Source organism: Annulohypoxylon truncatum (assembly GCF_022578515.1).
Source record: "Annulohypoxylon truncatum strain CBS 140777 unplaced genomic scaffold F4807scaffold_19, whole genome shotgun sequence".
Lineage (NCBI taxonomy): Eukaryota > Fungi > Ascomycota > Sordariomycetes > Xylariales > Hypoxylaceae > Annulohypoxylon > Annulohypoxylon truncatum.
The window spans coordinates 304,408-316,364 of NW_025953805.1; the positions used below are offsets into that span (position 1 = coordinate 304,408).

The 11,957-nt window shown below is 47.8% G+C and overlaps 6 protein-coding genes across 6 annotated transcripts; 3 read left to right on the forward strand and 3 right to left on the reverse strand.

The window, feature by feature from the left end:
- The first annotated feature begins 61 nt into the window (after positions 1-61).
- F4807DRAFT_428390 (S-adenosyl-L-methionine-dependent methyltransferase) lies at positions 62-1,970 on the forward strand. Its single transcript, XM_047998261.1, has 5 exons — positions 62-801; positions 865-875; positions 935-1,020; positions 1,081-1,181; positions 1,236-1,970. The coding sequence occupies exons 1-5, from the start codon at positions 445-447 to the stop codon at positions 1,551-1,553; spliced, it is 873 nt and encodes a 290-aa protein (XP_047853518.1). The 5' UTR covers positions 62-444; the 3' UTR covers positions 1,554-1,970.
- On the reverse strand, positions 1,380-2,445 carry F4807DRAFT_106643 (U6 snRNA-associated Sm-like protein LSm6). Its single transcript, XM_047992707.1, has 3 exons — positions 2,125-2,445; positions 1,948-2,061; positions 1,380-1,871 (listed from the first exon to the last, which is right to left on the reverse strand). The coding sequence occupies exons 1-3, from the start codon at positions 2,240-2,242 to the stop codon at positions 1,846-1,848; spliced, it is 258 nt and encodes an 85-aa protein (XP_047853519.1). The 5' UTR covers positions 2,243-2,445; the 3' UTR covers positions 1,380-1,845.
- On the forward strand, positions 2,358-4,386 carry F4807DRAFT_106761 (uncharacterized protein). The gene is made up of 2 exons (XM_047992708.1): positions 2,358-2,447; positions 2,664-4,386. Exon 2 carries the CDS (start codon positions 2,688-2,690, stop codon positions 4,149-4,151), a length of 1,464 nt encoding a protein of 487 aa, XP_047853520.1. The 5' UTR covers positions 2,358-2,447; positions 2,664-2,687; the 3' UTR covers positions 4,152-4,386.
- F4807DRAFT_106500 (eukaryotic type KH-domain (KH-domain type I)) lies at positions 4,312-5,584 on the reverse strand. Its single transcript, XM_047992705.1, has 3 exons — positions 5,178-5,584; positions 4,660-5,098; positions 4,312-4,590 (listed from the first exon to the last, which is right to left on the reverse strand). Exons 1-3 carry the CDS (start codon positions 5,394-5,396, stop codon positions 4,472-4,474), a joined length of 777 nt encoding a protein of 258 aa, XP_047853521.1. The 5' UTR covers positions 5,397-5,584; the 3' UTR covers positions 4,312-4,471.
- Positions 5,585-5,798: 214 nt separating this feature from the next.
- F4807DRAFT_106615 (mitochondrial distribution and morphology proteins-domain-containing protein) lies at positions 5,799-8,824 on the forward strand. The gene is made up of 2 exons (XM_047992706.1): positions 5,799-6,954; positions 7,010-8,824. The coding sequence occupies exons 1-2, from the start codon at positions 6,069-6,071 to the stop codon at positions 8,470-8,472; spliced, it is 2,349 nt and encodes a 782-aa protein (XP_047853522.1). The 5' UTR covers positions 5,799-6,068; the 3' UTR covers positions 8,473-8,824.
- Positions 8,825-9,343: 519 nt separating this feature from the next.
- F4807DRAFT_106495 (translation initiation factor eIF3 subunit) lies at positions 9,344-10,872 on the reverse strand. The gene is made up of 4 exons (XM_047992704.1): positions 10,707-10,872; positions 10,312-10,418; positions 9,553-10,247; positions 9,344-9,497 (listed from the first exon to the last, which is right to left on the reverse strand). The coding sequence occupies exons 1-4, from the start codon at positions 10,726-10,728 to the stop codon at positions 9,482-9,484; spliced, it is 840 nt and encodes a 279-aa protein (XP_047853523.1). The 5' UTR covers positions 10,729-10,872; the 3' UTR covers positions 9,344-9,481.
- Positions 10,873-11,957: the final 1,085 nt, after the last annotated feature.

The following is an 11,957-nucleotide window of genomic DNA, read 5'->3' on the forward strand; positions in this document are numbered from 1 at the left end:
TATGCATAAATACATACCTATGCATGTTGTCTTGCGATCCATTAACCTGGGTACGACCTGCGATTAATCTATCATCCTACCTACAGTAGGTATACAACTACGAGACATATATGTTCTTCAAAAATACTAGACAATTACAAGGATAATTACTTTGTATGGCACATATATATTGATGTACTTACGATGATACCTCATCGGCTAATACCTAGCTCTACCGTCATACCGGATATAAGCGTAGAGCTACTTAGACTGACGCAATAGCTTAGGGACGGGACGGCTCAGGTTTGGTAGTCAATTGTGGGGTACGTATCTCCAATCATACTGTAAACAGACACCAACAAAAGGGATACGTCTAGATAGGTGCCCGCGATATTGAGCATACTGAAATCTCTTGCAACTCTTTTTTCATAGAAATATCTTTAAAATCGGCTACCAGTTTCGAAAATGACATCCCAAAATAACACCATACCAAAAGCAGCGGAAGAAGGGTTCAAAGATGCTGCTTCATACGACGCATACCGTCCTTCCTACCCACCAGAAGCCCTTGAAAAATTCCTATCGAATCTGAAGATTGCAGGCCAACCTTCTGCTAAAATCGTGGAGATTGCCTCGGGCACTGGCAAATTCACAGAACTTGTGGCCCAGCGACCTGAAGGATTTGTCGTGAAGGCGATCGAACCCCACCACACTATGAGGGAGAAGCTTGTGCAAAAAGATTTACCCGGTGTCGAAGTGATCGATGGAAAGGCTGATAAGATGCCTGTTGATGATGAATGGGGCGATGCTTGTATTGCCGCCCAAGTGAGTTGATACTCGCTCAATTATCTTCGGACATGAGACAATGCTAACATTAACATCATGTAGGCATTCCATTGGTAAGTTGCCAGACTGAGTTTTTGGGACAAGGTTGGATTCCCTCATCTAATGGATCAAGGTTCGCTACGCCCGAGGCATTGAAAGAGATTCATCGCGTGTTAAGACCAGGTGCTGTGTTTGGAGCCATATGGAATATCGAGGACTGTAAGCTTACCTCAAATTACTACAAGAAAATTGGTGAATCAGGAGTTCTAATGCGGCTAGACAATAAACCTCAGAGTTGGCCATCAACTACAAAGTGGGAGCAAAAGCTAAATGACTTTGTCTACTCACTGGATGATGGTCTTCCTCGATTCAGACACCAGGTTAGTAATTTCTGCCTGAAGGTGAATTCCGAACAAAGCTGATCTTCTGGTAAGAAATGGAAAAACGTATTCGAGCAACAATTACCCACCACCCCACTTCAGGCCCTTAAAGATACGTTCACCGACAGCTTGCCTAAATTCAGTCTTCCTCGTGGAGAAGATAGCGTTAAATGGACAGTTTGGTTGAGCGAAGAGGAACTGTCGTTACGACTCAACACTTTGAGCCAAATTGCCGTGCTCAAGGGTGACGAACGAGAAGCCTGGAATAAGCTTTTTAAAGAAGTTCTTGAGGGGGATGACGTTGAAAAGAATGAGAAGGGTCAATTTGCGGTACATGGCATCACATTCTTCATGTGGACGGATCGACTGTAGAAGAGCCTTCATGTCACAAAGATGCCCAGCGACAGAGACAAAATGCTGCTCTTGATCAGATTTAAGGGTAAAGGAATTCGTAGTCATCATGATGCTAAACTTCTCCCATATCCATGAGTATGTATCAAACGGAAACGCATACCTCGCCTGATACTTGTAGCCTCCGAATGAGAAGTGCAAGGCGTAAAATACGACCGTGGACGGACAGTGTGATATGCCCTCTCGGAATCCCTGATGTCTTAAGTGGTATTCTTAAAGACGGCCCCAATGAGTAAATACTGAGAGTCATCCATCATGAGTCGGCTGAGATGTACATGACTTGAGCAAGGATTTGTTAGTATGCATAGTAGTAAATCGAAATAATCATTCGTTTTCATGAATTAAGAGCACTTACCATTGTTGCCTCTGACAAAGGCATCTCCGTATGTTCTTCGCTTTACGCCATTCACATACTCTTCGGTCTTTTCTAACGCAATGTTCATGTACCCATCAACAGATTGTAGTTCACCTATAGACATGGTGTCAGTATGCTGGTATGAAAATTCATAATTCAAGGTACATCTGAGCTGACCCTTGTAAACGACACCGGAGTTTAACTTGACGGTGACGGGATTGCCGATGATATCTGAGAGAAACCCGGATGGGTCCTTACCCTCACCCTGGGTATTTGTAGATGTGCCGTTTTCCATGTTGGTTGTGGAGACGTGGTTTGGGTTAGAATTGAAAAATTGACTGATATTCAATGGCGTTAGTATTTGCGACTGTTTAGCTTTAGGTAAAGTGTTGTCCGGTTTTAGCGTGATGTGGGATGTCCCGGTATCCACTTTTTAAAGTCGAACAAGCTGGAAACAGCGACTAGAAGCGGGGCACTGAAAGACGCGTGAGACTTTCACTGTAAGTTCACCACCACGCGTTGCGGGCACATTTAACTTTCATTGTTAATTGTTGATAAAGTTCCCACCCTTGACCCCTTTCTTCTATTATTTTTTTATTCTCAGACACAATTCTTCTTCTGAGGCATCTCGGATTGCATCGATCAATCTCAATTATTGCATGCTCATAATCTCTTGAATAATGTGCTGACACTCCATTACAATTGAGAAACGTTAGCTGCATCTTTTCTGTTTATGCATAATGGAATCGCCCCCTAAGAAAAAGCTCCCATTCAAGCGCACGGTTAGGCGTAAATCAAGCGAAGTACCCAATGATGATGCCCTTTCTCTCTTCAGTCGGTCAGGTGACTTCTTTGAAGAGCACCAAAGATTATTGAAAGAAAAGGCTGAAAAGGAAAAGGCCGAGAAGGAGAAGGCTGAGAAGGCTGCTAAAGAGGCTAGGGAAGCTAAGGAGGCGAAGGCCAAACAGCAGCGCAAAGAGCGACTAGCCCGGGAATCTGAAATCGAACGGATTGACCTACTGGATGAAAAACCTATTCGTGAGCCAGGTTCCGCGAAGAAGCGACGTCACATTTCGATCGCCCACGAAGATGAGGATGACAATACCTCCGACCGCGAATACAAGCCCTCAAAAAAGCAAAGGTCGCCTTCCTTACCTCCCACACCAACTTCTAAACGCAAAAGCTCCTTCGCCAGTCCACGTACAGGAGGCCGCTTCACACGCGCCCAAGCACGTACCTCCGTCATCTCTTTAGATGACGACGACGATGATCCCTTTGTGCCAAAATCTCCACTTGAGCCTCCCCCAGCCAAAGGTACAGATTCAAAGAAATCTATTAAGTTAGAGTCAAAACAAGATGTGGTTGCTTTGGACGATGACAGTGATACTCAAGCTGGCGCAGGCGAAGAGCCAAAGGAGGATGAGGAGGAGGATCCTTCGGAGTACTACATCAGACTTGCCAGGGAACGAGCAGAAAAAGAAAAGGCGGAACGCGAAGCTAGAGAAAAACGAGGGGATAGTACAGCTGCTGATGAAGACGATCCTGTCATACAGATCCTCGTCCATTCACATATGCGGGGCATTATTCCTCTACTCTTCCGTCGTAGACTATCTCAGAAACTCAACGTGGTTTATCAGACCTGGGTTGAACAGCAAATAGTTAAGAACAGCAATGTGCCGCGTCCGGTTTTGGAGTCTATGTTCTTCACCTGGAAAGGAAATAAAGTGTATCCACACACAACTCTGAAGACATTAGGCATTAAGCCAGAGCGAGACGGCGGACTCTATCCAGACTGGAAGTCGGACCAGGAGGGGTATCAAGGACGTGAGAAAGTGCTCTTTGAGGCATGGACACAACAACTGTACGATGGATATCTGGAAGAGAAGGAGAGGCAACGGTTACAGCACCTCAACGAGTTGGAAGGGGTGTATGAAGGAAGTCAAGAACCGGAGCCGCCTCAAAACTCACAAGAAGAGAAGAAAATCCGCGTACATTTCAAGGCAAAAGATGTACCTCCTACGAAGGTAACGGTGCGTCCTAGTACTACGGCCGCCCAACTCGTAAAGGCGTATCGGCGACTCGCAAGTATTCCGGAAGATAAGACCATCGAGCTCCATTGGGATGGCGAGGCTCTGGATGACGAAACAACCGTGGAACAGGCAGACATCGAAGATATGGACTCGTTGGAAGTCCATATCAAGTGAGGGATGGGACGGAGTATCTTTTCAAGGTATTGGGAATTAGCGTTTGTACTACGGAAAATATCTTAAGTCACTACTAGGAGCATATTGGACATGGGAGAAAGGCAGGAAAAATACACCGGGCGACAAAAGGACGAGTCTCATGAAATATCCTTTCTTATATACTTCATGATACCCTTAAGTTGTCTAATGACTTAATGGTGCTCAGAAGAGACTTCTCACGTCTCGTAATCTATCAAGTGCGTTTACACATAAACCCCTATTTTGACTCCAGACCGGAACTCCGCCCCATGTGAAAATGTGAGAATTGATCGAATAAAAAACTAAAATCTCTCCTTCATTCTCGCGGACACGGTCCGGAGATTGTTGTACACCTTTCCAGGTGGTTTACCCAATATCAAGCTTACGATGGATTCGCGGGCTATGTGGATATTCTTGAATCCTGCAAATTTACAAAGTTAGCGGGTCTCAAATCATATGCCGCAATTTCGAAACACTCGACCGAACTCACCTCCTAAAATATGGATCTTGGAATCGGCCAGCACGACCCTCGTCCGCGACGCGTTCTCGATGGCGAACTTGGTCTTGCCGTCCTTTCCGGCGATGCGGCCGATGGCGCGGGCGAGGTGGTCGCCGCTCAGGGTCTTGACGTCCTTGACCTCGAAGGTCTCGATGTAGAGGTCGTCGAGGCGCAGCAGGGCGATGGCGTCGTCGACGTCGAAGCCGAGGGCGAAGGCGCGCACGAAGTCCTCCCCCTTTTGTAAGGCGCCGGCGTCGGTCGTGTGCCGCGACGTGCGCAGCTCCACGCGCTTGTGCTTGACGTTCATGCGCACCTGCAGCTTCAGGTGCTCGACCAGCGGCGGGTAGATCTTGGGCCAGCTGTTCTTGAGGGGCGTGAAGCGGTGGGGCGGAATGGTCACCTTGCGCGATTGGATGTGTGCTGAGGGATCCTGCAGGTCATCTGTTAGGCTCTCCTCTTCTCTCTAGCCTTGTAGGTAGGTAGGTTAAGAGTGATAATGAATGACATACGGTGTTCTGGGCGGGCGCGAATCGCGGCTTGTCTTCTTCGTCGATTTCCATATCCGACTCTTCGGTCCTTTTTACCGGCTGGAGGACCGCGTTCGCGTCCTCGGGGAGCGAGTTGATGCCTCCTAGCTCGAAATCTTCATCTTGGTCTGCCTCCGGGAGCGGGACTTCCGTCGGAGGGTTGTCGTCGGCCTGCCTGAGCAAGGCTGTCGGGGCCGGCATTTTTGGTTAATTATCTCTTTTGATTTCCGCGGATGTTTAGTTGAATAATTGGTACCGGATGGATTCGAGGTCAATTTCGAAATGTATTCGCGAGTGTCGTGTCCAATTTGGTGATGGTTTTCTGGAGGACTCAAAAAAAATAACGATAAGTGGTTTGGTGGGTTGCAATTAGTTATCGATAAGATCGATTTCCAGCCCCGATAAAAGAGGGGGTTACACAGACCATGTACCCTGGTATTCATGGGTAAGTGGCGTTGTCGAAACAGCGAAAGCGGCATATCGTAGCGCACAAAAAGCCATTAAACTTAATCGGTTCTAGCCGCCGCTGGTTTTTGTGTGGTACAAATGTACTGATGTGCCAATGACGAACCTAAGAAAGTTTTAAAGGTTGAAGCCGAGCAAACTCTTGATTGGGATTTTATGCTTCTCTCATGATTTTCCATCTTTACATGCTTGTACCCCTCGCACCCCATGCTGTTTGTCGTTCGAATTCAACGATGAGCCTCGCTTGGATTGTGGTCTCTTGTATCAATTAGACTTCAGAAGTTTCAACAACTCTGCTGATCAACTATTAGAATTATTCCATATTGGTTTCCCAGGTGCTCCTCGGGGTTTCAACCTGTGGTTTTGCCTCTATGCTTAAAGACCACACCACCATCATGAACCTATACAATGTCTTCAGCAGCTAGGCCTACAATATTAGGCCAGGGACGCCAGGCATGGCGATCCCTCTACGAGTGCATCGACACTTTTACGTCGAGAGTGCCCGGGAAACGAAATCCGATAAATAGCATTGGGCCTCATCAGACAGCGCCCTATGTTTCGATCGCAAGGCCGCGATCGACGGGATCTCCGTGGTCATTCTTTCGAACACCAAAACCACCCGGCAATCATGTTCGACGGAGCTTTACGTCCAGTGGCCTGCTGCTTATTGGGTTTGCATCACCCACGTCAACCACCTCAGCAGTCACAGCAACGTGTTCGGCTGCTGCGGACTCAGCTATTCTCGGAAGTGCGGTTCAGACGTCCAACATTGGCAACTTAGCGAGGAAAGCGTGGATTAGGGATATGCATACTTCCTCTCGAAGTGGTCGAGGCAGAATAATAAGGGTTCATCGGAGGACGAAAACCTCCAAATCTAATACTGACAATGTTAGCCCGACTGCCGCCCACCAGAAGAATATGACTCCGTCAAACCCTCCTTCAAACCCTCCTCAAAGCTCAAAGCCTGACGCGGAGCCCAGCGTCAAGCCTGCCGAGGGAGAACCGGCATCTTCGCCTGTGTCCAAATACTTCCATCTACCTGCGATGCCTCAGCTACCGCATCTACCACATCGACCAACTAAAGAAGAGTTCCTGGCTGCCGCAACCGGGTTTTGGCAGCGCCTAAAAGTTCGGTTTAAGTGGTTTTCTATCAGAAGCATGAGGCCATGGAATATAGATGAGTGGGGCGCTTTTGTGTCATGGTTTCTCTTCGGTCATCTCGTCTGGGTTCTAGTCGGCACAACTACTTTCTTCTCGCTTGCCATCCTCTTTATCAATACAGTTTTCGCACAAGGTAATATCACTTGCTACGCAATGCCTGAGATCTTAGCTAAAATTATTCATTATAGAAACACTTGCGAAATGGATTGGCGATTATTTGACTGAGTCTGCTGGTGTTACGGTAGTCTTTGAGTCAGCAATCGTTCCCAGATGGAAAGATGGCGTCATTTCGTTCCGAAATGTTTTCGTCTCCCGCAGACCAGGCCAAGTTAAATCTACTGTTAGCAAGGGATCTTCTTCGAACGCTGCGGCCGTAGCTGCTGCTGGAAGAGAGACCGACAAAGAGAGACCTGTCGTTGAGGTCGACGACGGCAACTATACACAGTTTGACATCACGCTAAATACAGTAAACGTCACGCTCTCGTTCGTCAAGTGGTGGAATGGTAGAGGTCTACTAAAGGATGTTGAGATCAAAGGCGTACGAGGAGTGGTGGATCGGACATCGGTTAGATGGTCTGGCGAACGAGTCGACCCCTTATCATACCGTCATGAGCACAATCCCGGCGATTTTGAGATCGATGCATTCAAATTAGAGGACCTTCTCGTCACTGTCCACCAACCAGGCGGCTTCCGACCTTTCCCAGTTAGCATATACTCCTGCGAACTCCCCCAGCTGAGGAAACAGTTTTTGTTCTACGACTTTCTGTCCGCCAACCACATGTCTGGATCGTATGATGGATCACTATTCACCATACATCCTCGACAGATACATGGAGTCCCTGCCGGCCGCGAACACGTCGCTTGCGATCCGTTGGGGGAACCGGACGCCTGGAAGAAATTTAGCCGTATTCGAATAGATGGGCTTAAAATAGATCACCTCAACCGTGGCGTCGAAGGTCCCTTCGGTTGGATTTACGAAGGCAATGTTGATATCGTATCCGACATAAGGTTCCCGGCCGATGACAATGATGGTATCACAAAGGTGGTTTCAGACTTCTACGATCGGCTTGAAGAAGCTGTCACATCAAACCGATACCTCCGTATCCTAGACCAGCCCCGCAGTGACGAAGAAGTCATATTCAACGCGCCGAGCTATTTCGGGTCCGATGAAGTGCCGGAAGAGACTGCCGCTGATGCACCTCCTGCAGATGAAGATACAGATACCGAAACTGACGACGGCTTCGTCATAGTCCCATCATCTTCGAAGTCGAACGGAGAACGACAGCGCTACCTAGTCATGGACCTGCGAATCCACCTTAACGATGTCAAAGCCACTGTCCCCGTCTTTACTTCCAACCTATCTTACGTGAACCAGGCTCTCGTACGACCTATCGTTGCCTACATCAACGCCAAGCGCACCTACATTCCTATTAACTGCCGCATTGTCAAGCGTGCTTCCGACTTCGACGGCTCTTGGACTATCTACGATTGCGGGCTCATGGACGATGCCTCAGCTGAAGTATACGCCGCATTCGCCCACGACGTGGAAGACCAACAGAGTCGCGTTCGCCGCCTGAAGAAGGTCGGTTTTTGGACCTTGAGCTTGGCTGTGCATGCGCTCTTCATGGGTATGGCGGGGAATGTCATTTAAAATCGCCTCTCTGGCCTTACTCCTACTTACTCCCTACACTTTCTCTAACCTCCCCTTTCCCCACCCCTCTATTGTAAATAAAACAAAATGATTAGGCACGCATGGGTGGATTTACGAGGAACAGGGAAAATGGCTTACGCGAACGCCGGTTGACGATTTATTATCCGGGATAGGTTGGGTATATACATACAGATATTACGTACGGAGTTTTGGGGTCTCAGGTTGGGGTTTGTCCTTTTTTTTTCGAGCCGGAAATACCCCCCTTAGGCAGCACAATACAATACAATACAATAGAAATATACAAGAAATACATAAACATTAGCGTCGGTCTACTTGCCTTGAGCTTACCAAATATGATCACGGAATAGTTTGAAGGGAGATCTAGGTCGATTGCTCACTGGGTACCTTACTAGGTAGGGTATCAGATGAAGAAGGGGAAAGAAAAAGCATTGCGCCGTCCGAACTTTTGTAACGTGATCTGTCTTGAGGTAATTCGCAAAGTATCATTCTTGTGTATCTACATTCCCGATGTTGCACCATCCCAGCCAACCGCACCAACCCAACCAGCCAACAGTGTGCAAATCCAGCATCACATTATCATCGCCGTCAATAGAGCCCAAAGCCTAGCCCAGCCCAGCCACGGCTCGGCTCGACCGTTGCAACTTAGTGGGATACCGGTGCAAATGCCAGATAATGCCTCCCTGCTGACCACCCAGCCAGGAAACACAGCCTGAATGATGCCATCGTAGCTGTAGTCCCATAGTAATTACCGCCTGTCCGTCATCATTATTCCAGTCGGTTGTCCGCCTACACCGTTCTATGACTCCAAGAGGGGGAATAGGGCACGCAGCACCTGTAGCCTGATCTAGAAGTGCCAAATGCTGAATGCTGCAAGTCGGGGGTATAGCTCTAAAAAGTCCGCCATGATCGCAAGAATTCTCGGAAGTGGGATGGTATGTGTGGAGGTGTCGTGATGACCATGAAGGGATTCGTATGTGCTCCGCGTTGTTCACATAAAGTCATCACTAGGGAGAATGTTAGTATAAGGTATACGCATCGCAAATCACTGGATTAACTTACTCCCCAAAGTCGTCGTCGTAGGTGCCAACGTCGGCGGTGTTAGCTCGGCTAGTTACCAAGGTGGTCTTGGTCTTTTGCGCCTTCGTCTTTTTGCCACCCTTTTCAGCTGCTTTTTCTTCCTTCATCTTCTCATTGCTGAGAGCTGTAAGGGTGCTGGCAACCTTCTTGATCTGATCGCTGGGTAGGTCCTTAGCGAGTTGTTTAGCGAATTCCTGGAGGAATAGAGAGTAGTGCGCCTTCTTGGAGTTACTGCCGATAATTGGGACAACAGTATTGCGGAGAGTCTCAAATTGAAGCTTGGTCTGCGGGTTGAACAGCGGGAGGGAGCTAAGGTCAACGGTCTTGGTTGGGTCTTTAGCATCGATAGGGACGGCAGAGCCGACAGTGGTGGCCTTTCGTCCATTGCTAAGGCTGATGCCAGCATCACCGAACAGATCCTCAGCGTGCTTCAAGTCGGACTCTTTTTCACTGGCGCGCATTCGTTCACGACGTAGAGCCTCGTCCTCATCTTCAGACCCTTCATCAGACTCGGCTAATTGGCGAGCTCGTTCGGCCTTCTTCTCGGCGATACGTTGAGCCTTGGACTTCTTGCTGGCAGCAGCTTCGGCATCAGCCTTGGCCTTGGCCTCAGCAGCCGCCTTGGCCTTCTCTCGCTCTACTTCGGAATCTTCAGCGGCATCCCACGACTCGAGAACCTAGGAGCATGGTGTCAATTATCACATCAACTGAAAGAGAGCCGCCAGCAAGGGGTTAACTCACATCGCTATCTTCGCCCTCTTCATCTTCAAACTTGTTGCGACGAATGGCGCCGACACCAGGAGGTGGAGAAGAGGGAGGGGTAGTGCTAGAATCGGACTCCTCGTCATCTACATCCGAAAGAGCGGTCAGTAAGGTTCATTATCACAGATGCAAGATGCGCAGGCATGTCGCATGAACGGGAATTAGAATAGCCCAATAGACCAAGAAGAATAGACGCGACGGAGATCCACTAGGACTTGTCGCGCGTCTCTTCGTCTTGATCCCTAAGGGCTGGTATCGCGTTTCACCACCAATCCCTTGGATGGTGATACAGGGTGTAGATGTGGCAACTCGAAAGGAACTAGGAACGCGCGCATTTTTGCGCCTAGGTAGATACAAGGAAGATATTAACTTACCCCACTGTTTTCGGGCAGGCATCGTGACAAGATTGACGTTGAATGTAGGTTAGTTGCAGGTTGGTTGATGTATGATAGTTGTGCGACAAGCGAGAAGCGGTCGTCGATTGCAAGAAGCGTTGTCGAAGGAATAGTTGAAGTTGAGGTTAGTAAGAAGGAAAATGAATTTAGAAGCGGGAAGAAGTTTCGGAGATTGGGCACAAAGGTTAAAAATCGGCTTGAGAGATATTTCTAGGTTTGCCTAAATTATTGTGCGCCGTTGTGCGTGGTGGGACACCTGAAAGAATGCAGTCGCAGTGGATATTAATGCCTAACGGCTTCTATCCGGTTCGAGTCCACAGGGCACTTTGTCAGTAACAACTTGTGTCAAGAACTGGAATAGACTTACAGCAGCGGAAAGGACGCGGGGTGAGGCGGGGCATTGGATAAGATGAATACTTGGGTACATGTCGGCCTTATCGTTGAGAAAATCCGTTCTTGCCTGATGACGTAAACTCCATTTTTATGCAAGGGAAGGTTTAATTCTCAAAATAGACAATCCCAAGGCTGTGGCTACTTCACATGCAAATAGGTACGTGCCTAACTCTAAAGACATAACTTTAATAATTTCCCGCGACTTCAACTTTAAAATAACCAAGCTCTATCAACCTATGAGTTTATCTGTTTGTTTCCATCTCAAGTCTCAAGTCTCATCAACTATCCTACATACCTACCATGCAAACGAAAAAGACAGAATCTGCTTTTTAACAAACTTTCTTCGTCCACATTAGTAAAGGTCCCACTATACGATACGCTAATCCCTTGTTCCTCTCCGAAACTCTGCTGTACAATATCAATATAAGAGAAGGATTCCTTGTCTTAAATAAGGGATCTTGCGCAACTCTTGTAAGGACCTACAATTCATCGCTTTCTTTGATATTTAGATGAATAATCCTGCCACAATACTCGCTTAGGATGTATGCATGTCTCAAAGGCACTCAGGACGCGTCGCAGAGACACAATAAGGCAACCAGCCTCATCAGCCTTACGGACGGGTAAAATACCATTTTCTACCAACCAGACTAGGTACCTATATATTTCAAGTCACGGGTGGACCACTGTCTATAACCAAATCTGTTTCAGTCGGCATTCACTGTCTCGACTGATCACGGGTTCCCAAGTTTTTACTTTATCCTAGGGCAGATACAAGTGGAGCGCCTTACATTCTCTATCATTATATGGATGACTTCACGATCCAGGAACACGAATAAG